The sequence below is a fragment of the Marmota monax genome, unplaced genomic scaffold (genome assembly GCF_021218885.2).
Source record: "Marmota monax isolate L192 unplaced genomic scaffold, Marmota_monax_Labrador192_F-V1.1 WCK01_AAM20220418_F8-fsc00028, whole genome shotgun sequence".
Classification (NCBI taxonomy): domain Eukaryota; kingdom Metazoa; phylum Chordata; class Mammalia; order Rodentia; family Sciuridae; genus Marmota; species Marmota monax.
The window spans coordinates 4,117,146-4,140,796 of NW_026694779.1; the positions used below are offsets into that span (position 1 = coordinate 4,117,146).

Below are 23,651 nucleotides of genomic sequence, written 5' to 3' on the forward strand. Positions count from 1 at the left end.
TGTGGCACTGCTGCATATCACACTATTGCATACTCTACTTTTGGACTGTTATAATCATTAAGCACTGAGCTTGTTGAAGGTAAAGGATCTGTTTATTCATTTACTCATTCAACAAATATTTATTGAGCACATGATTTGTGCAAAACGCATGATTTGTGTCCAAGACTGTGGTGTTATGGAAATTTTAAGAACAGATGAGATTCCTTTTCTATAGAATGTAGTGATGTTTAGTGGAGATAGACTGGGAATAGACAAGTAAATAAGAAGCAAGAAAAATATTGATGTTAAGCCCTATAAAGAGAGAAGTGAAATAGATAAAGGTGACATAAGGAGATAAATGTCTGCTTTAGGTAGAAGAAGCTTTTGTCTGGACCCAACTTTTCAGTGGAGACCCAGAAGGCAAGCAAAAGCCAGCCAAGCAAGTATACGGGGAAGAAGATTCCAGGAAGCAAATGCAAAGGCCTGTTTGAGGACTGTGCAGAAAGAAATTGTGTCAGGAACATCATGCTCAAAAGAAAAAGTAGGTCCAGATAGTTGGAGTAGTAGCTCACAGGATCAACTCAGATCTCAAAAGCCTTTAAAAAACAGTAAGAGGCTTAGATTTTATTCTATGTGCAGTGGGAGGTTATTGGAAGGTTGTAAGCAAGAAAATGACATGATATTATTTGCAGTTTAAAGAGATTTATTACCCATCATCTTCATGAGTCCAGGATGGATTGTACTGGATAGAAAAACTGAGTAAAAGGAACATGGGGACCTGGGAATGTGGCTCAGTTGGTAGAGTGCATGCCTAGCATGCACAAGGCCCTGGGTTCAGTCCCCAGCAAAACACACACACACACACACACACACACACACACACACACGGAACTGGTCCAAGATGGAGGGAAGTGGGCAGATTTAAGGAGGAAATAGTTTTCAAAGATGATTCTTACGCTTCTGGCTTAAACAAGTGGGTGGGTGTCCCATTTATCGAGATTTTGAAGACTTGGGTAGGACTAGGTTTGGGGCATGGAAAACAGGATGTGTTTTGGGGGAACATTTAAGGTGAGAGATACTGAGAGGATAACTACTGGTAAGTGAATGGATAAGGAAAATTTGGTCTGTCTATACAAAAAAATATTACTCAACCAAAAAAAAAAAAAAAAGGAATGAATTACTTAATCATGCTATGTGGATGAACCTCAAAAACATTATGCTAAATGAAAGACACCAGTGCAGAAGGTCACATGTTGGACGATTCTGTCAACGTCCAGGCAAACCTACAGAGGTTGAGAGTAGGTTGGTGGTTGTCTGGGGCAGGTGGTGGGAACAGTGACTATAAATGGGCACAAGGAATCTTTTTTGCTTTTAGGGGGAAAAAAACGAATGTTCTGATAAAAAAAAGCCAATTAAACATCACCATGTACTTTTTCTCCCCAGGGGAGAGAGCAGAATGTGGCACCACCAGGTGAGAGTTGGAAAATCTTGTTCTCTTTTACCCGCTGCCTGAGGTCGGTGTGGGGTGGTTGGCGAGGGATAGATAGACCGCTGGGAGCGGGGGAAGCTGGGACGCACTTCACCAGCCAGGGTGGTGCGGATGCTAAGGGAAGGCACAGTGGGCGGTGGAGGTTAGAGGTTGCTTCGCTTGTTGTAGCACTGGAGTGGCGAAGCCACGCCCCCTGAGCTGGCGAGGGGCTGGGGGCTCTGTCCGAGCTGCTGTGGGGCATTTCCCCTTGGTGCTGTCCACTAGGTGGGTCAGCAATATCTACCTTAGAGCCACAGAGGACAGCCAGTAGAGGCCAGAGGCTGTTGACACCCTCCCACCCCCCGCCTCTCTTTTGTTATGTGGCCATTGAGCGAACTGCCCAGCTTAGGTGGGCAGGCCCAGCCTCGGTCTGGGTTTGTCAAGCAAGTTTGGGGGGTTTGGCTGATATTGTGCACAGCTGAGCATACGCATGCGCGCGCGTACACACACAGATGCGTGCTCACACATCCGCGCTGCCCACACCCTGGCTTGGACCTCATGGTTACCTGGATGGGCTGTCGCAGAAAGTAACAAATGGGCAACTTCTGCTTTCTCTTCAGCTTGTTCAACATTACCCTTTGCGCTTTTCCCTGAGCACGCCAGAGCCAGTGAACACTTTGCCTCAGCAGCTGAGAGCTCATGGGCTCACTTGCCTCTGCTTTCCCAGAGCTTAGAACTTAGAACCATAAGCAGCTCTGTCACCACCCAGGTTGTTCCTTGGAGCCCATCCATTTCAAAGTTCTCAGCAAGAGCTATGAGGCTGCTGAACATGAACTCAATCAGTGGTCTGAAGGTCTGCACTTTGCCGCAGTTGAGAACCACTTTTTTGCCTCACTTTCTGGGCCCAGTGACCTGATGGCATTCTTTCCAACCCCCCACACGTCCTTCCCAGTGGCCCAGAATCCTGGAAAGCTGTCCTACTTGGCAAGGGCAAACATGATCCCCCAACTCTCCCCTGCTGCTTGGGAAGGGAATAGGCAGGGCAGAGACTTGGAAAGCTCCAGGCTTTTAAGAGTGTTGGGACAAGGGCTTTCCAGAAATTCTGCCTGTGCAGCTGTTCCTCTGGGCCTGGGAATTTAGGAACTTCAAAATGATTCACACCAGGCAAGGACCTTCCCACATATGGGGCAGCAGATGTGCAGGGTCACTTTCGAAGAATCTTTCAGAAACAAACTTATTATTATTACTTTTTTTTCTGGCAAGAAGATGTTGTTATAATCCCAAAACACAGAAGCCATATTTTATACCGAAGTCTGCAAATAGTGGAACAGATGGAGATGAACAGAGCCAATCCTCACTTCCTCCTCATTCCTACGACTCAGGCCGGAGAACATTGCTCCAGCAGATTGCTGGAGCAGAGATCTGTAATCAAACCCTTGGCCAGGTCTCCTCCCTCAGGGGAATGTTGAGGGTTGATTTTTCTTTTCTTTTTTTTTTTTTTTTAATTACATAAAGCCCTGTGAGGCCTTGTCTTCCACACCCACTTTAACCAAGGACTTGGAAAATTCAAGCTAAAGTTACCAGACCTCACACTTAGATACCCTGCCACTAAACTCTAGACCTAGGAGAGGATGCACTCTGGCTCCTGGCCAAGGTCAAAGGCAACTTTGTTCATAAACTAGAAGCCTGTCCTTGCCTCCACAATCATTATTTAACTTGTGGAACTTGTTGCCAACTTGGAAAAAATTTTAAAATTAATCACAGAAGGCCCTGGGTGAAATGTCTCTGTACTTTGACTCTCTATACCTTTCATAGACCCTTGCACATAGTCACTCTCATTTAGGATGGTCATTTGAGCAGGTTCCCTAAGCCAGGTTGCTGGTAACTGTGTCTAGAAGGGCCAGTTTTTGCACACCAGATGCAACATGTTGTATTTCTCACACTTAAGAACCTTATCTTTGAATAGTCCAAATTTATAATAACTATAACTTAGGCTGGCCAGATATGATATTGTACTTAAAAAGTATATGACAAATGGCAAAGCCATGGAAAAACATGAATTTGTAATTATTGTCATTCAAACAAAGTTAGCCTCCCTAACCCAGGAGGATGTGCCCTGTGGTCTAGATTAGAGGTGAAATTACTTGACATAGTGTCTAGACAAATACAACTCAGCATATACACAGACACATCCCCCTAGAGCTTCACTGCATTGAACTTTGGTATTGCCAACATTTTGGATTTGACATCCATGTCTATTAGGTTTTTTAGGGAAATTTCTAATCACATTGTTTTGGTCACAGAATAATTTCAAGCCAACACTTGTGTTGCCAACATATATTGATTTTCATCTTGGTTGAAAGGCAGAAAGGGGACATTGGTCTCTGGTTTCTCTTTCTTCCTCTCTGTGGCTTTCTCTGTCCCTGTTTGCCCTGCCTTTCTTTTTCTCTCTCTTTCTTTCCTTTTTTGCTCTGCAACTGAGCAGCAGAAGAGATGGAAGGCTTAGGCTGCCCCACTTTCCTTGGCTGAGCTGTCCCCCTGCTCCCCACTTTGTGCCCCACCCAGCACTTCAGTAAGTCTATACAGATTTGATATCGTGCAAAGTTGGGATAGCTACGGTTCCCTGTCAGAGATTCCAGTCAGTGCACAGAGCCACACAGAAAGAAGTCCCAGTGTGATACAAATGGCCCTTTGTTTTCTGAATTGGGCAGGGAAAATGGGGAAGGATATACTATTTTCCTTTTATTTCCACTTTGTGTAAAGTTTCTTTAAAAAAAAAAAAAAAACGCTTAGGACTTATGTTAAGAAAACCTTCCAAATGGCACCACAGAGATTTTTGATCCTGGTTGTCCATCACCTGCACCATGAGTCTCCACTCTTCCTGGCCACAAGCATTTAGTAGATAAATCAATATGACTGCTGGCTGTTCTGTGATAAAATCACTTTCTCCATGTCACAGTCACACTGGAGTCTCAAGTAGGGAGAGCAGCATTCTACTCCCAGCTTCAATCACATTTTATTTGTGTGACTAGGGGCGTCCGTTCACTGCCGTGGGCTCATTTGCCTTCTGAGTGAAATGGGTTTAGCAGTTCTTGCCGACCTCACAGGGTTGTTTTGAGGTCATCCTCAATGTGGGATAAGGAAATGATCTAAAACAAGGTGACAATATTGCTAGCCTTAAGTTATTTCTGATCCCCAAAGTTAAAACCTGTGGCCTCGTGTCATGTTTTTGGCACTCTCTTTCAGCTTTTTTGCATTTGGAAATTCAAAACCAAGTCCATTGTTAGAAATCCCACCCCTCCTTCTATACACACAGCCTCAGAAAATAAGTAATTTTTGAAAAAGAAATGACACGGACTTAGCTAACCAAATTGACTTAGATCCAAGATGGGCTTGAAATAATCTTGCCTGTTGTTTCTTTACAAAATTTTGGTCTGTGCTGTTATTTTGGTTCCACTGTTTGGGTGGCATGCTAGTTGGAGTGTGTCTTTGCCCATGCATGCCCTGGAGCTTAGCAGAATTTGCTCAATGTTCAACTCCTAGGAGGAGTTGGTCAGCATTCCCCAGGCTGGCCTGCTCCAGGAGACAGGTACAGCAAGCTCCCTGAAAGAGGCAGCATGAGCCTCATTTGTCTTGATTGTCTACACCTTCCTGCCCATTCACAGACATCAATCAAGACTTTGGGGACCAGGGCTTTGCTTGTCATGTGTGGATATTCTCTGTGTCTGGCTGAGTACCCACTTTGTGCTCCACAAATTTGGAACCAAGCCATTTGGAAATGACTGCCTCTCTTGATTAGGGGCCCTCCTCCTAACCTCAAAAACAAAACAAAAACAGCAAAAAAAAAAAAAAAACACACACACAAAAAAAACAACCTTTGCCTGGAAAATGTGGCAGCCTCAATTCGTGCTAGTTGGGTAATGTCATGAGCAAATAAGCCACACAGTCCTATGCATGGTGAGCAACTCTGGAAACGGGTATAGTGTTTGTGGCAGTTTCATTGTTCCTGGTAAACTGTGGTGTGTTTCCCCTCCCTGTGGCCAAGAGCAGAGCACAGGTAGTGGGGATCCTAAAGCAAAGCAAGACACTTTCATCCTGACCCCATGGCAAGGGTTGGTGGGATAGAAGAATCCTTGGCTGGAAATGAAAAGGAACCCTAAGGCTCCATGACTGTGATCTGGTAGGAAAAACCCTGGAGGTGGATCCCAAAGGGCCTAGGTTTGGGGCTGGCTCTGCCACTTCTGCCCTCTGGCCTCAGTTTCTGCCTCTGTAAAATGGGGCCATATGTTGACATCTGTTAAGTGTGATAATGGACTTGAAAGTGCTTTAATCAAAAGTGTACTTTACTGAAGAACAGGGTATTATCATCATCCCAGGTCACCTGGGGACCCCGAAGAAGCTGCGGCCTGCCTCCTGGCATCAGCTTCTTCATCTCAGAAATGAGAATAATAATTGCCTGGCTCTCAGATCAATGAAATAAAGATTAGTCAAGTGCATTTGAAATGCCAAGAAGCATTAGGAAGATGAGTGCCCTGGTACATTGGGAGTTGAGACTTGGTGATGGATTTAAGCCAAAATAATGAAAATTAACCCTCCCAATAGTTTTTGAAAGTCTCTTGCTTTCTTGGGCTATTGATTACATCTCTCTCCCCTGATCCCCCTTCCATCTGGTCAGCTTTGCAGGATAACGGCCTCTGATTATTAGAGTTTCTGTGGTTTCTTGGACACATACTGCCCCAACCCCCAACATTAATTTAGAATGCATTTGTGTTCCATGAGAGTTGCTCCTGCCTGGCATTGTGGGTAAATTAAGATTTCTTAAGACACCCAAAAGCCTCAGATGGAACATTGGAAACCAATGCTTTGGGGGTCCAGGGGCTTCCATTCACATTTATGTTCTCCTCCAGTTTGGGGTTTTAAGAGCGTCTTTCCCAGTTGGATGTTTATGTTTGTTGTTTTCTTGATTTCTTTTGTTCCGTTTTCCCCTAGGCCCCCCTGCCTTCCCCCTAAACCACAGAAAATGAGGAGACCTAGGCCTCTTTCAGTGTGTAGCCATAAACTCTTTAACGGCAGTATGGAAACGTTCATTAAGGTACTTGCTGGGGAGCCATGGAGTCCGCGAATGTGCCCAATGTAATGGCAGCCTCTGTCCACCCTCATGCTCCAGCTGACAATGTGTCCCAACTGACTTTCCATTCCATTCCTGGGCCTGTCCTGATTGAGCTAGCTCCTTGTTGCAGCTTGCTGGTAGCTTCAGTGAGGACCCTTCATCACAGCTGCTTTGCTCTGACCAGGTGCCCCTAATACTGTCCACGATTCTCAGTCCTAGGGGGAAATGCCTGATCAACCAAGTCCAAGTGGGGTTGAACCGCCAGACACTTCACTGCTTCAGGAACTGTAGTCCTAAAGCTTGAGGGACAGTTAGGAAAATCCCATTATCTACTGCTGGGATGTAGTTCAATGGTAGGTATTTACCTGCCGTGTGGGAGACCCTGAGTTCCATCCCTAGCACCACAACAGAAAGAAGAAGAAAGGAAAAACCCCATTATACTTTACACCCACATCTCTCAAGAGGAGACTGATTGAAAGCAACACCAACAAAATCCCTATGGGTAATAGTGTGTTTTTATACCAGTGCATTATTTTATTTCATTTAGTTGAGTAGATATCAGCAAAGGAAACACATACAATTTGAGTGAGAGAAATTCTTCCCACCTAGTTTTGTCTTTTTAGATGGTTTAGAACAGGGGAGAAGAGTCGAGGTGGTCCTTTTAGAATCACAAGTTAACCCATGACACCTCAAACCAAATATTAAAGCATTTTGACTAGATAAATTTCTCTATCCTTTTTTCTTTTTCCTTTGATGTAAAGGGTATAAGAACAAGCTATCCATGGGGCTGGGGTTATGGCTTAGCAATTGAGCGCTCGCCTCGCATGTGTGGGGCCCTAGGTTCGATCCTCAGCACCACATAAAAATAAACAAACGAAATAGGGGTATTGTGTCCAACTACAACTAAAAAATAATAAAATATTTAAAAAAAAGAACAAGCCATCGCAGATAGAACCATTCTAGGCAATTTAAGATGGTGATGGTATTGCAAAGAGCAGCAGGCAGGGGGATATGCATTTTTATTACTTAGGGGAACAGAGGCAAAATCCTTTCTGGTTATTTGAGAGCCTGCCCCCAGCCAATCAAGACACTTTCTTCAGAAAAGAAGACTGGTGTCAATCAGGACACAAGTGAAGGTATTTGGGCATTGCTGATGACTTTGGAGTTATGGAGGCAGCCCCTGCGCCAGCTTTCTTTCCTCTGTATGCATATGGGTTACATCACAGGCTTTCAGGACAGAGAAGAACTAGGTACAGGGCTGGCCTGTGGAGTTGGATAGAAGGAGCCCCTGAAAGGAGGAACAAAAGGAACAAAGGTTCAGAACAGGGACAACTTCCCTAATTTGCTTTATCTTTGGAAGGAATTCACTCTTATTTGACAGTATTTTAAAATTAGGTATTCCATTGAGTTAAATGTTCTCTTAATAGATCCTGCATGTATTGTGTGACTGTAAAGTCATCCAACTTCATTCCCCTGACCACATGAGCATGTGCCCATTGAGCTAGTTGCCTTGGGATGCCATCTTCTTCTTCTAATTATATCACCATCACCTTTGCTGCCACAACTTTTTAGCCAGTCTTCTTTAGAGCCCTCTTGCCTGGCCTCTGTCATTGGTGTTAACTTTGTGTTAAAATGGACATTTTGGAATAAAAAGCTGCATTTGAAGCTTAGCTTTGTGACACCACTGGAAATCTGAAGTGGCAAAGGGAATATGGTACAGTGGTACCTGTCAACTAACTCTGAAAAAAGCCCCCAGCGCATATGAATAGTTGTGGCATTGTAGGAGTAAGTGCACTGCCTCATAAGGGGCCAAGGGAGAAGAATACTAATATGATTGGGGGAAAAAAAGGTATATTTGTTAAATGCTATTGCATTTCTTTATAGTCACATGGTACCTGTAGCACCTATAATCATTGCAGTTCAGGAAACTTATTCTGTGTGCCTACTATGAGCTCAGTAGTCAGAGTTTCAAACAGCATCGATTTACTCTGAAGGATTTTTAACTTTCAGAAAGTGAGGGAACAGTCTAATTTATTCAGTTCTTCAACTAATGAGAATGGAATTTAATTTTTGATTCTAGTTCATGTGCTATCTTTCGGGCCATTAAATTTAAGAGTCCCCAGCTTTTGCTAGGTGCAGTGATGATTACCTGTAATCTCGAGGCTGAGGTAGGAGGATCACAAGATCAAGGCCAGCCTCAACAACTAAGAGAAGCCCTAAGCTACTTAGTGAGACCCTGTCTCAAAATAAAAGGATTGGGGATATAGCTCAATAGTAAAGTGCCCCTGGGTTCAATCCCTAGTATCATCCAATCAATCAATCAATCAATCAATCTGTCCCAGCTTTGAAAAACCACACCTGTGGAAAGTATCTCAGTGAAATAAAATCAGTGGGACTCCATGACTCTGATGTTTCAGCAGGCAAGGGAGCATTGTCAAGTTATTAATAAATAAATGTCGTTGGATTTAGATTTAGAAATTTCTAGGACTCTACTTAAATATACTTAAATTCTAGCTTTTTTTTTGTTGTTGTTCTCAGAAGGAGATCCCATTTTTATTCCAAGAGTGTATTTTGAGGCCCAGGAGGTACACCTCTGGGGCAGGGGACAGGCTCCATCTTGCTTCTGGGAGATGACAATGGTAATGACCTACCTTATGTGATGAGGATTGAGTGAGCTTTTAGGCAGGCCATTCTTCTATAACACTGGCCAGCACAGTATAAGCGCAATGTAAGTCCTGCCTATTATCATTAACTTTAGGTTAATGCTTCTGGAGCCCCCTTGGGCCAGGCTGTTTGCTCTGTAGATTCTGTGATTGAGATAGTTTTAGCCAGATGTCAGGTAGCAGATAATTCCACTTTTTGAGATGCTGGAGTCTAGATAGGTGGCACCAGCTGGGGGGTCACACCTCCTCCAAATTCTCAGCTCAGCCTCCTCAACAGGCCTGACTGAGACACAGCACCCATCTCAGAGTTTGACCTACTGCCCATGTGGCAAGAAATAGCCAACAGGTTCTCTGAACACTGGGAGTTTTTAGTGAAAGCAAAGGCTCGGGTTCCACCCCTAAAATCAGAAAGGTGACCCACCTTCTCTCTGTCCTCCCAGCCTTCATCTTTGGTTTCAGCAGGGTTCCGGGTGCGAGAGGGAGAACTAGGGATAGGAAGCAGAGCAAAGCCAAGTAGATACCCAGAAAAGCAAGCCAAGTATTGGGAGAATGTGGGGAAATGTTTGAAGTTTGGGCTCTGGTGGAATCCCTCTGGCTAGGCTCCCAATAAATATCATCTTGTAAAGTTGAACTTTTTACCAAGAATGAGGATTTCTGGGCTGAATTCCAGGGACAGGTTAGAGTAGATATAAGGTGTGTTTCTTTGCGTTGGCATCTGGGTTTATCCTCTGGGGACTTCGGTGGGCTCTTCCCTTTTGTGAATCAGTCATCCCTTTTGTTGAAGTGAAGTAGATTTGGAGATGGGACTGAGCTCAAGATATACTTCCTGTACTTTGATAAGGACAAAGAGGCCCCTTCTTTACCGGTGTCTGGCAAAGGAGCTGAGTCTACCTATTGGGAGGCTGGCTGAGGGTAGCTCCTGGAAGGCCAGTGAGAAAGAGAGGTCAGGGTGGCCCTCCCCACAGCAGGCCCATTGGCAGGCCCCCAGGACCTTTGCTGGCTGCCATTGCATTTTGGCGTTCACGGACTCTGAACTATCTGCTTACTATAACTGATCTTATTCCTGCATAATCTTTTCTTTTTCTCCTGCTCTGCTGCCTGTTTATTTTTTGTTATCAGAGGAAGAAGAAATGCTCGAACCAGGAACCAGGTATTTACTAGAAAGGCCCATTAGCCCCTTGCAATTGGATGGAATCTGTCTTTAGATAGGATTTGCAGAGCAGAGCCCACTTTGGCTGTTGCCGATTGGTCACATCCTTCCCTTTCCCGACTGCACTCCAGCAAGGGCAGAACTGACAGGTCGGGTGTGGAAGAGCCAGGAGCATTGAAGTCCACGCCACCTTTGCAAGAGCATATTGCATATGCTTCCTTGTCCCCTCACCTTCTGAGGAGGCTAGTAACTTAATTTGACCCCTTTTCAAAGAAAGTTCAAAAAAAAAAATTCTGTGTTCTTTAAATGACCTGAAATAATAGGGAGGTCAACCAGTCTTGGAATCCAAAGGAAATTGCCCCTTGCCCAGCCATAGAGAGTCTGGATAAGTCTACAGTCTCAGTGTGTGTATCTGCATGTTTAGCTTGTAATGACTGGAACTAGCCTTCCCTTCTTAGAGCTCAGAAGAAACCCATGGGGGCCAGCCTGGCTTCCCACAGGGCATGTTCTTAATTCTGCCATCAGGCCCCTCAGTAATGGGAAGAGGCCTTGATCTTGCCTTTGGACACATGAGCACTGGCAGAAGAAGGTTGAGTTGGAGCAAAGTGGAGTGGGAGGCAGAGCATCCTTCAAGGTCAGACTCCAGCCCCCTCCACAGGGCGGGTTCCCTCTCCCCTGTCCTAGATGTGCCTGTCAAACCTCATGATCCCAGATTCCTTGCTGGCTGGGTAAGAAGACAGAGCATTTCTTTCAGATTATCATAGCTATGCTTTTTTCTGCACTAACTAAAGACTCTTTATTGTTAATTATCACAGAGACTTTAGGATTAGCACTTTCTTGCTTATTTTCCTACTAATCTGATGGTACTAATATTCTGGCTTGAATTGTTAATTTGTGTTTGCAGTATCTTTTTCCAGTGGTGGTTGCCAAGCCCAATAAAACTCACATTTTTTTTCCCCTTAAGGATTCAGGACAAGCTATACCACTTGTAGTTGAGAGCTGCATCCGATACATCAATTTATATGGTAAGATCAATCTTGGGTCAGTACTTTCAGCTCTCTGCAGAACAGGTGCTGGACTGTTCTGGTAGGAATGAAATTCTAATTTGTCTTGGAAGACTTCCTGTCACTGTTCTGCTTCTGAGGAGGAACATGCTCCAGGGAACAGCTGCTGTTTGGAGTGCTGACATTGGAGCTGTGTGTCTTGGTGGGTGGGGGATGGGACATAGTGGTGAGGGACCCAGGGCTTAGGATAACAGGGGTGCAATGAGGGAGTAGACAGCAGGATTATTTTAGTCCCTTTTTTTTGCTCCCAACCAACCCCAGGGCCAGTAAATCAGTTAATCCTACTAGATTATAAATCCCATGGAGGAAACAGTGTCTGGGATTTGGTAACCAGTTGTCACGAGAAGGTAACTTCTGCTTATCCACTTACTCATCCCTCCAAAAATATGTTTACTGGGTGTATAACAGGCACTGTTTTGAACAGTGGGAGCACAAGGGTGAACAAGACAGATATAATGTCTTCCCTGGGGGGTTTATATTTCTAAATAAGAGGGTGAGGAAATTAACAGGCAGAAAGATAAACATGGTCATCCCTCTATATCCAAATTCCTGCAGATACCAAAATGCACAGATGCTCAGATCCATTATGTAAAATGGTGTAGTATTTGCATACACCTCCTGCAGACTTTAAATCATCTCTAGATGCCTTATAATAACTCATACAATGTGAATGCCATGTAAATCGTTGTCATATTCTATTGTTTAGGAATAATGACAAGAAAAAACATCTGCACATGTTTGGTACAGGCATATTTTTTTTTCCTCAAATGCTTTCAATCTGCATTTGGTTGAATCCACCGATGAGGAAGCCGTGGATGCAGAGGGCTGACTGCAATGAAATTACAACTATGGATAATGCTACAAAATTCACTAAAAGGGGTAGAGAATGGTGGGGGGGGGGGTGCTGCTTTGACTAAGGCAGTGACAGAAAACCTCTCTGAGGAGGTGATATTTGAAATCAGTTCCAAATAAACAGAAGGGACAGCAGCTGAGCAGCCTGGTGGAGAGGATGGAGAATGGGGAAGGCCTAATGTGGGAAGCAAGGTCAGCATGGCTGTGTGGAGTGAGCCAGGACATTGGGGTCAGACACTTGGCTCCTAGAAATTCGGTACTGTTTAACAAAGAGGTGGTCAGCATTTATTGAGTATATTCTGTATACCCCCTAACTTTGACTACATACTGTCTTTAAGAGTAAATACTTCCTGAACTATAACTATAGTTATATGAATTGTTTTATGTGGAAAACGGAATCAGGGAATGATTATGAGTCTCCCCATTAATTCCATTGAGAACGAGGCAGGTCCTTTAATCCCTCCAGTGGCACAGGTTCTGCCAGGGGACTGTCATTGGGAATGATCCTCTTGTAAAAGGTGGAGGGAGAAAGAGACAAGCAAGGGAGCGAGTTACCAATACTCCCACAGACTCATGTTGGTCTCATGTCCTTTACTGTTTCTTTCTCTGTATGTTTCTATCTTAGGACTCCAGCAGCAGGGGATCTTCAGAGTGCCTGGATCTCAGGTCGAAGTGAATGACATCAAGAATTCTTTTGAGAGAGGTGGGTGCAGAGTGGCTCTCTGAAGTTCGTGGCTGAGGGAAGCCAGGATGGGTATTGACATATGTTTTAGAACTGGCAGCTTGAAGGATTCCTGGGATTGCACTGGCTTGTGTGAGCTGATCATGTACAGCTATTCCCAATTTTGCATTCAGTGGCTTCTCCCTGGTAGCTAGAAATCAGCCCTGACTGGAGTGTTTACACCACACCACAGAAACTGGCAAAAGCCAAGATCTGTTTGTTTCCCTCCAACAACTAACTCTTAATACTTATGTACTATTACAGGTGGAGCATTCCTGTTCTGAAAATTCAAATTTCAAAATGCTCCAGAATCCAAAACTTTTTGAACACTGATATTACACACAAGTGAAAAATTTCATACCTGAGCGCATCTGCTGGTTCACAGCCAATGTACAGTTACACTCAAAAATAAAGTCTGTAATGTGGCTGGATGTGGTAACAGTGACTGCCTAGGACCCACAGGCTATGTGTCTAAGGTATATATGAAACACAGATTTCATGTTTAGGCTTAGGTCCCATCCCTAAGATATGCCATTATAAACATGCAAATATTCCCAAATCTGGAAATCTGAAACACTTTTGATCCCACGAATTTTGGGTGAGGGTTGCTCATCCTGTACAATTGCTTGTGGCTGACTTTCTTTTTGAAAAAAGAGCCTTTTAAGTCTGTAAAGGAAGCTTTTTTTAGAAAAGTTGAAAGAACATAGATAATACTGAGTGACTTTTAATATAGTCCAATTCTTCATTTTAATAGTGTTTTTGGCAAGCTGTGCATTGAGAGGAAGAGACCACTCTTCCTTCACCCCCAACTTACTTGCCACTTTGATTAGCCAAGGATATAAATGCTTATTAGAGGTGTGCCATTACATGCCTGTAATTTCAGCGATTCAGGAAGCTAAGGCAGGAGGATCAGAGGGTCAAGGCCAGCCTCAGCAACCTAGTGAGACCGGGTTTCAAAATAAAAAATAAAAATTGCTAAGGATGTGGTTCAGTGGTAAAACAATGTAGTGTTCAATCCCTAGTATCAAAAACCAAAAACTAAAAACACACATACAAAAAAAAGAAAGAAATAGAAAGAAAGGAAGGAAGGATGGGGGAGGGAGAGAGGGAGTGAGAAGGAAGGAAGCAAGGAAGGAAGGAAGAAATGATGTGGACACCAAGACAGGATACCTGTGATTTTTTTTTTTTGGGGGGGGGTATATCCTCCATTGGCCTCAGAATCCCTGATGAGGCAGGTGGTTAGAGATATTGTCCACAGAAAGGAAGGACTTACCTATGCCTTTGGCTATGCTGTGCTTGTCTTGTTGTTTTGGGGGAACAGGAAGCACTAGCAAGTTCAAATCTTCATCACCAGGGAGGATGAGGAGTTCCCCAGAATTAATACACAGGTATCCCAGACAGTGTCTCTGCCTCCAGTTTTCTAACATTTTAGAGAGACCCAAAGTCCATTTCCATAATCTGTCTCATCTCAATGCTGATTTACTGCCTTATTCTCCAAATGGTTCTGATACTGATTTTGGTCTGAGGACCCTGATCCCAAATCCATTTCCTAGCAACACATCACATCCCAATGGACGAGAGAGCACATTCTCACCCATTCTTTCATGTAAGCCTCTAACAGTCTTGGGAGGTGGATGGTTTACCTCTGTTATTATGCTTGGAGCAGGCCTCTCCCTGAGGTCCCACCTATAGAATTCTCTCTGTTGCCTCACTTTCCCTGAAGGAGCTGCCTCTCAAGCAACCTCCCTGCATCCCAGTCCTCTCAACTGCATGCTAAGATTGTCCAGCTGGAGTGGAGGAAGCATCCTGCAGCTTCACACCCTGCCTACCCCACACACAGGACTTTTGCAGCCCTATGCGCTCTGGCTTGGAACCAGGTGTCAAGAATGTGATTTGGCTGAAGTAGTGCCCAGTGGCCTCTGAGGGGCCAGGGGACCTTTAGCTCTGGAGTCCACACCAGGATCATGGGTGCATAGGACAGAGAGCCCAGAACCATCCTGTCCCAGGCTCTCTAGGGCGTTTATTCAGGCACTCGACATGCACTCCACTGTGTGAGGTAACAGACTAAAGCCAGGAAATGCAATACGAACCAATGGGTACTACTAGAGGGGGAGCCAGTTTAACAAACAGCATGATCGGTGCATTGCTGGGGTAAACACTAGGCAGCATAAGAGCCCCTTACCTGACTTGGATGAACAGAGGAGGAATAGCAAAGCCAGGGAAGGCTTCTCTTGGAGGAAAAGCCTAAGCTGAGGCCTAAGGAGAAGGAGCCAGGGGAAGCAAGGGCTTTCCAAGCCAAGGCAAAGGCCGTAAAGCAAGAAGCATCTATTGTTCATCATTGCCCTGCATCTCTCAATGTCACATGATGGCCCATTCTAGAGTTCTGTCTCTTCATTTCCCCAAACTCCTTAGCACCCCTGCTCTCCTGGGTTCATGGTAAATGTACAAAACTATGGTCTGGAACTCTGACTGGTCCTATGCTCCTGGGCCCATCTCATTACCCAGAATTCCTTATTGCTCTGCCCCAGATCTCTTGTGTGAACTCCTTGCCCCTTGCCTCCAGCTGGCAGGCGCCTCATCCTTGCATTTTCCTGCTTCTCCATACCCTGTAGGTAACCTTGTTGAAACAGACAGCCCTAGCCTCTCCCCAGCCCCACAGGGCTGCTTTCTTCCCTTCTCCAATGTGATTGTCTAAGGTCAGCACCTCCTGTCACTTGCTTGGGTGCTTCTGTAGGGGTGATGTGTAATTGAAAAGAATTTTCTGCTCCTAACAAGCCTTGGATCCCCTCAGGCAGAGCCCAGCTGGGCAGAGATCACCTGACCCACATCTCAGCTGCAAAAAACATTTTCTCTTTTCTCTTTGCCTCACGTACACAATTGGCCCCTTTCCCTTTCCCCAGGATTCCAAAATGAATCTCATTCTCTCACCAGCCTTGTTCTCTGTTCCACCTGAGGCCACAATGAGGCATAGCTTCTAAAAGAATAGTCCCTGGTATGTCTTTTTAAGAAAAATTTATTGTTGGCTTTTCTGGACTGCCCAGTGCCCCAATTTCTCACTTATTCTTTTCTGTTTCTTGATACTTGCCATAAAGTGCCCTGGGTCTGGCTTCTTACCTGGGCAATCCCAGGGATATTCTCCCACCTTCCCTCAGACTAGTGTTATTTCCTCTTCCTGGCTCACTCCAGGTGGCCTATGCCCTGGACCAAGAGCCTTCTGGGAAGAAGGGCCAGAAATAATGGTGTGTGTATACACAAATGTGTGTGTGTGTGCATGTATATTTAAAACCACTGTTAATCATGCTTAGCAGTGGGAGCTAACAGGTAACATGGAGAAAAAAAAAATCCATGTGATTTTTGAATCCTAAGACCACAACCTGAAAATAGAGCACATTTTCACATTTCTCAGGCTGCTGCAGAGAGGGAGAGGGAGAGGGAACCGAGGAGGTGGGGTTTGTATTCCCTCCCCACAACTTCAGGCAACAGCTTTGTTCTGTATATTGGGATTTCATAGGAACTCTATTTTTCTTGAGGGAAAAAATAAAATAAAATCTGGGCTGGGGCTGTAGTTCAGTGGTAGAGTGCTTGCCTAGCCTGTGTGAGGCCCTGGGTTCAATCCTCGCACCACATAAAAATAAATAAATAGAATAAAGGTATTATAAAAAAATTCTTAAAATTAAAAGGCAAAATTCTATTGTAAAGGAAGGAGAGTAGGAGAGTGGGTGGAGGCGTGTGTATACACAGGCAGCATGCAGATGAGCAGAGAGAGAGATTTGAAAATCACACTTAAAAGAAAGAATGTCTCCCAGGCATGAAACCTGGGACTGCTGGTGTCTGCTCTGCCTACATGAGTTTAGGCACATTGCTTCGCCTGACTGGGCTTCTCTCTCCCTCAGGAGAGAAGGATGTTGAAACCAACCCTCCCTTGGGGCCTTGCGGTGCTGATGTTTCAGACATCACTTGCCTGAATGTGCTTCTTACTTGAAAAGGTCCTTGTGCATATAGGCAAATATTTTTTTTTAATTTTTTTAATATTTATTTTTCAAGTATCGGCAGACACAACATCTTTGTTTGTATGTGGTACATGAGGATCGAACCCGGGCCGCATGCATGCCAGGCAAGCGCGCTACCACTTGAGCCAGATCCCCAGCCCCGGCAAATATTTTTTAATGTGTTCTTTTTTTCCTTTCCCATGAGGAAGTCTTGTGGGGGACAAATTCTTATCTCCTCTGAGAGGTTAATCTATAGAACATCAGCATCTGAGCTGCCACACATGGTTGTTCAGGCTGGGCACTGCACAGGGATGCCAGCCAAGAGGGCAGGTCAGAGTGGAACTCTGGCTTCTGCCCTATAAACCACAAGCCCGGTACAGGAAGGAAGGGACCCTTTCTCTAATTTGCACTGAAGTATATTGGAATCGGCAGAGACCCTGCTAGTGACACACATTCACTTCTGACAGAGGCAGAATGAAGAGATTCAAGTATGAGCTGCCAATTCTTCCCTCCATTGCCAGACTTAAGGTACTGTGGGCTGCTTAGGAGAAGGAGGGAGAAGCCCGTTTTGCAAACATCCCTCAACACTTTCATGAAGGCATTAGATGGCTCTTGGCTTTTTCTTATCTCTCCCATGGAAATTCCCAGTGATCAACCAGCTCAACAGCCCTGGATTAAAATGAACAGCGCTTCTCCCTAGATGAACAATTGGCAAAAATTCTTGAGACTGACAGGATGCCATGGGCAGGGCTATGGAAAATAGTACTCTCAAGGTGATGTTGCTGGTAACAGGATAAAGTGGTGTAGCCCCAGTGAAGAAGAATTTGGCTGTATACTTTAAACCATTTCTAAATAACTTATAATACCCAATGCAGTGTTCATGCCCTATTATTAGTTATTAGACTGTACTGTTTGCAGTTAAGCCTGCATATGTTTAGTATATAAGCATTTTTTTTCTCTTTGGAAAAATATTCCATCCTCTGTTGGTTGAATCCATGAATGTGGATCATGCAAATATGGAGGGCCAACTGTACATGTGTTTGCTTATTTATGTTTCCAGAAATAAAGTAGAACAAACTAGAAACTAACAAAAATGGTTAAGTATGAAGTATAGATGGAGAAGGATAAAAGAAGATCATGTCTCAGAGCAATTTTCAATCTGGTTTTAACTCTTGGACTCTGTTACTCCTTGGTGTTTTCAAAAGTGTAATTTTTTTTTTGGTACTGGGGATTGAACTCAGGGGCACTTGCCCACTGAGCAGCATCTCCAGCCCTATTTTGTATTTTATTTAGAGACAGGGTCTCACTGAGTTGCTTAGTGCCTCATTTTTGCTGAAACCTGCTTTGAACTTACAATCCTCCTGTCTCAGCCTCCCAACCACTGGGATTACAGGCATGCGTCACCATGCCTAGCTTTAAAACTGTAAATTTTTAAAAAAGGATTTCTAAAAAAAAATTAGCCCCTATAATTGAATACAAATAGAAATAATTTAACTGTATCAAATTGGTAATCACAGAAAGTAACTTTCAAACATGATCTGTGAACATACATTTTTAGCATACACTTTAACATACATTTTAACTCTATTGAGTTACCTACCATATGTTCACCATTTTTTAAAGTCTACATTTCAATGATTTCTAGTATATTTACTGATTGTGCAGTCACCATTGTAATCCAGAATTCTTTCACTATCTTAAACAGGAACCTCGTACTCACATATGGTCACTCCTATATCCCACACCCTGCCCCAGGCCTTGGCAACCACTAAGCTATTTTTTGTCTTCTGACTATACATCTTCAGTGGGATACATTCCAAGAACAACAACCAAAAAAAAAGCCGGGGGGGGGGGGGAACTAAAACTAAATAAAAATAAAAGCAGAGTCCTAGAAATAAATCTTAAATTGTACACAGTAGGTTTATCGTTAATAGTAATATTGCTATTAAAACTCTGATAGTATTTTATGCATATTGTAGGATAAAACAGAAAAATATATTATCAATATTATTCAGAACCAAGATTTTCACTACAAAATTAGATATACAGATGCTTCACAATTTACAATGGGAGTATATCCTGATAAACACATCATAAATTGAAAATACCATAGGATTGGAAAAGCATTGAATGAATCTAACCTACTAAACACCATGGCTCAGCCCAGCCTAATTTAAATGTGCTCAGAACACTGACGTTAGCCTAGAATTGGGCAAAGTCATCTCACACAAAAGCCTATTTTATAAAATGTTAAATATCCAATGTCATTTATCAAAGACTAAAGGTGAAACCACATTGGTCTGGATATCTTACACCATCAAAAAGTCAAAAAATTGTCCCTTGGGCTGGGGATGTGGCATGCGCGGGGCGCTGGGTTCAATCCTCAACACCACATAAAAATAAAAAAATAAAGGTATTGTGTCCACCTAAAAAAAAAAAACCTAAAAAATAAATATTAAAAAAATTGTCCCCTCAACCAATTGTAAGCTGGCAACTGTCTATATGAATACAAAATAAATGAAGTAAAGAAAACCTTGTGTCTTAAATATAGTTATGATACATCAGTATGAACTCATGAAAAAAAATGTGCATTTAAGTTTTATTCACTGGAAAGGCCAGGAAGCTCTTTATGTTACCATTTTCTACAAATAACAGAGGGCTCCTTGGAAAAACCTTTAATTCCAGATATGGGTCAAGGAAAGTAAAAGGGCTTTTTTTTTTTTTTGTCCAGAAAGCAAAGAACTGCTCAGTGAGGATCACATTAAAAGGACATAACAAAGGATTCCCCAGCCAAATGTAGGACAATTTAAGCAATCCCAAAGAACAATAATGGTAATAAATTATAACACATTGAATTTAAATAACATAAAATGTCTCTAAAGATGCTGACAAATAAGGGGAAGAGGGAACACAGGGAAAGCTCTTTCCAAAAGAATCCCAGCTAATAGCTACAGGAGAAATGACGATATGAAAAATCACCACTTTGCAATCCCCAGTGTAACAGTTTGGGTACAAATCATCATTGGATGCCCAAACCACTGATGCAATGTGTTGGGCACAGTGAAGAGCAGGCAGTCTCAGGGTGTCAGGATACTTAGAGTATCGTTTCATAAATCACTTATTTATTATAAAGGGGAAAATAGCTTCACAATGTAGAAATCTGGAGGCCACCACCATAACCCAGCCATCACAGAGCCTCACCAGGAGCAGGACAGCCTGACGTATGCGTCACCTGATGGGATGTAGGGAAGTGTCCACCATGTCGCTCCTGCAATGCTTGTTTTGTTCTGTTTTTTACACATGCGGTATTCTTGCCGAAGATACTTAACCTGAACCTGATCACGAGGAAGCAATCAGACAAATCCAGAGTATGACTCTATTCTGCAAGACAGCTGGCCTGCACTTTTTTAAAAATATTTTTTAGTTGTAAATAGACACAATATCTTTATTTATTTATTTTTATGTGGTGCTGAGGATCGAACCCAGGGCCTCACTCATGTGAGGCAAGACCTCTGCCACTGAGCTCCAACCCCAGCCCCTGGCCTGCACTCTTCATAAAAGAGTCAGCACTTAAAAAGACCAACTAACACACAGTAAAAACAATTTGAAATCCCGAGGTATTTTTAAAGATTGATAAGTAGCTTCACAGATACACACAAAAAAAATGAAATAATTTTTAATTTAATCTTCTCTAATTGTTAATTTGCCCAAAGGAAAATAGTATTTTTAAAGGAAAGCGCATGTAAAGAAAAGCACACTTGTGGAATAATGGAAATGGATACTACATCTTTAAACAGTATTTCTTCATTGCCTGTGTAAGTGTATGAAACAAAACCATTTGAAGTGTACCTGTGTACATAACTCTGTAAAGACACTGAAAAATTATACTAACTTATTTATGTTAAAAAGAGATTTTTTTTTTTTTTAATCTAGACAATATACAAGCCAAAGTGGCATGTTTTGTGCATTTGTAAATGCTGTATTGGGTAGACTAGGTTTTCCCCTTCTTTTGTTAAATAATATGGCTATGCTTAAAAGATTGCATACTGAGCCAAGTATAATTTTTTGTAATGTGTGAAAAAGATGCCAATTATTGTTACACATCAAGCAATCAATAAAGAAAACTTCCATAGCTAAAAAAAAAAAAAAAAAAAAAAAAAAAAAAAAAAAAAAAGACCAACTAACAAACTAAAATATTAAGTCTGTTTTCCATTTCAAGGGCCAAGGGAGCATAGCCAGCAAAGGAATTGGGTGAACATTGATTAGATCTTAGGTTTTTGAAAAATATCTGTAAAAGATGCGATGGGACAATTGGGGAAGTTTGAAGGTGGGCCAGGTATGAGATGTTATTTTGGAATGATGGTTTATTTTCTTAGGAGTAATAACATTATTGTTGTTATGTGCAAATATCCTGGTTCTCTGGAGAAATGTGTTGAAGTACTTGGCAGTGACCTGTCATGATGTCTCTGGAGTACTCTCCAACAGTTGAGCAGCAATAAATATAAACAGGAAAAGAGAGAAAGCAAATATAGCAGGAGGAGAATAAGTGAAGGGCAATGGGTGTTCCTTATTTTATTTTTCCAACTTTTCTATAGATTTCAATATTTTCAAATGGGAAGTTGCAGGGAAAACTTTGAACTTGAGGGTGGTGTCATATATTGGGGAGGTATGTCCCTTCTGCCTTCCTTCTGGTTCAGGCTGGTCCAGATCACTTCTTTTGCCATCTACATGTTCTGTGCCTCCTTACCAACCTGAAATATTGTCTCCTTTTTCCACCCAGGTGAAGACCCCCTTGTGGACGATCAAAATGAGCGAGATATCAATTCAGTCGCTGGTGTTTTAAAACTGTATTTCCGAGGACTGGAAAATCCACTCTTTCCTAAGGAAAGGTTTCAAGATTTGATATCTACTATTAGTAAGTATTTCCCAGGTTGAACAATCACTTCCTGGACAAATCTTAATTGCTGTTACACTTTGGGCTCATCACTATGGTAGGCATAGAAGAGGAATATTGTGAAAGAAGAAGTGTGGCCATGGTTCTTAGAGAACCTGGCAGGTGGAGACAACAGAGTGTTTACAACGAGAAGGAGTACAGAAGGAACTCAGAGGAGAAGCCCAAGGGGGCTTGGATTCACAGGTCAGACCTCAGAGAGCAGCGTTAGCAAGTCTTCCCGAAGGAGTGGACACAGGGAACCCTGGGAAGATTTGGGGACACAACCATTGGAATCAGCAGGAAGGTGTCCAGCCTGTGTGTGATGTGATAGACTGGAAAAGGAAGACGGAACAAAAAGGGGAAGACCTTGAATGCTTGCAAGGGTTCCAGGGCTTTTTGCCTTGGGTAATGGGGAGCCAGGGAAGGTTGGTGGTCAGGTCAGCAACATGATGAACAAGGAAAATGGTGAAACTAAGGTGACTGGGGGTCCCTCTTACGTTGTTAATTGTGAGCATCTTTCTCTATGAGCCCCATGCCATGTACTCATCCAGTGTTTCCAGAACCCCCCCATTCCAGTTCCTGAGCAGACAAGAACATTGACTTCCAGCTTGTGCCATGACATTGCCTGACCTGAATCACTCCACGAGAGTCCCTTTCAGTTCCTTCCTAAGTCCTGTGACCACATCAAGGAAAAAACCTCACATTGACTTCCAGCTTCTATTCTAAACAGGGAGAGCCAGGTTTCTGTATCAGAAAGTTTGTAGACAACAATGTCTACTTATAATTTAGTAACATTGCTTTGCTTTAATGTACAATAGTCCCCCCTTCTGTGGTTTTTGAGTTACCTATAGTCAACTGCAGTCAGAATATATTAAATGGAAAATTCCAGAAATAGTTCATAACTTAAAAATAATTTTTTGGAGTAATTTGTTATTATTATTCTATTTTTATTAAATTATCATTGATTTCTTCCTGTACCTAATTTAAATAAATGTGTTTAAGAAAAAACATTGTTGCTAGGCACAGTGGCACATGCCTATAATCCCAGCAACTCAGAAGGTTAAGGCAGGAGGGTCTCAAGTTCAAGGACAGCATCCGAAACTTAGTGAGACCCTGCCTCAAAATAAAAAAATAAAAAAGACCGGGGCTGTATCTCAGTGATAGAGCACCCTGGATTCAGTCCCCAGTACCAAATGCTTGTACTGGGGACTGTGTGTGTGCACACACACACACACACACACACAACCAATATTAATAAATAATAGTAGAGGTGGTACTCGGGCAGGGATGACTGAAGTTAAGGACAGAGGCATCTGAAGTGAGCAGCATTGGAACTGATTTGTGTATAGGAGATTCTGATTCAGAATTTGGGCAGCTTGGGCAAGGCTTCCTGGAGCAGGCTTGGAAGGTAAGCTATAGGGATCACCATGTGTACGAAGGCTCAACGGTGGCAACTTCTGTTTTGAAAGGGTGATGTGATAGATAAAACCACCTGGCACAGGATTACTCATGGGGCCACTGTTGGAATTTATGGCAGAGAAATTTCTTGTGCGACTCACAATTCAGGACACTTGGAACCCAGGCCCTTAGATACCAAGTGCCAGCGCTACTGTTCAGTCGCTGTAGCAGCCCCACAGGAGGCCCTATAGATATGTAAGCACCCCTCATTTGAGAAGCATAGTTCTCCGTCATCTCCAGGCACTTTGGGAAGAGCTGGCAGCT

General features: G+C 43.1%; 1 protein-coding gene across 5 annotated transcripts in view; it reads left to right on the forward strand.

The window, feature by feature from the left end:
* Positions 1–23,651, forward strand: part of Srgap3 (SLIT-ROBO Rho GTPase activating protein 3) — a 248,236-nt gene that overhangs the window by 198,803 nt on the left and 25,782 nt on the right. For 2 of the 5 annotated variants that reach the window (XM_058572986.1, XM_058572988.1), the window contains exons 11-16: positions 1,423–1,450; positions 3,933–4,019; positions 10,340–10,370; positions 11,335–11,395; positions 12,912–12,989; positions 21,777–21,911. In XM_058572986.1, coding sequence (XP_058428969.1) covers positions 1,423–1,450; positions 3,933–4,019; positions 10,340–10,370; positions 11,335–11,395; positions 12,912–12,989; positions 21,777–21,911 — 420 coding nt within the window. Of the gene's footprint in view, positions 1–1,422; positions 1,451–3,932; positions 4,020–6,436; positions 6,540–10,339; positions 10,371–11,334; positions 11,396–12,911; positions 12,990–21,776; positions 21,912–23,651 lie in introns of those variants that run through there. The other 3 variants (XM_046425544.2, XM_058572987.1, XR_009225041.1) reach the window with 3 other exon arrangements.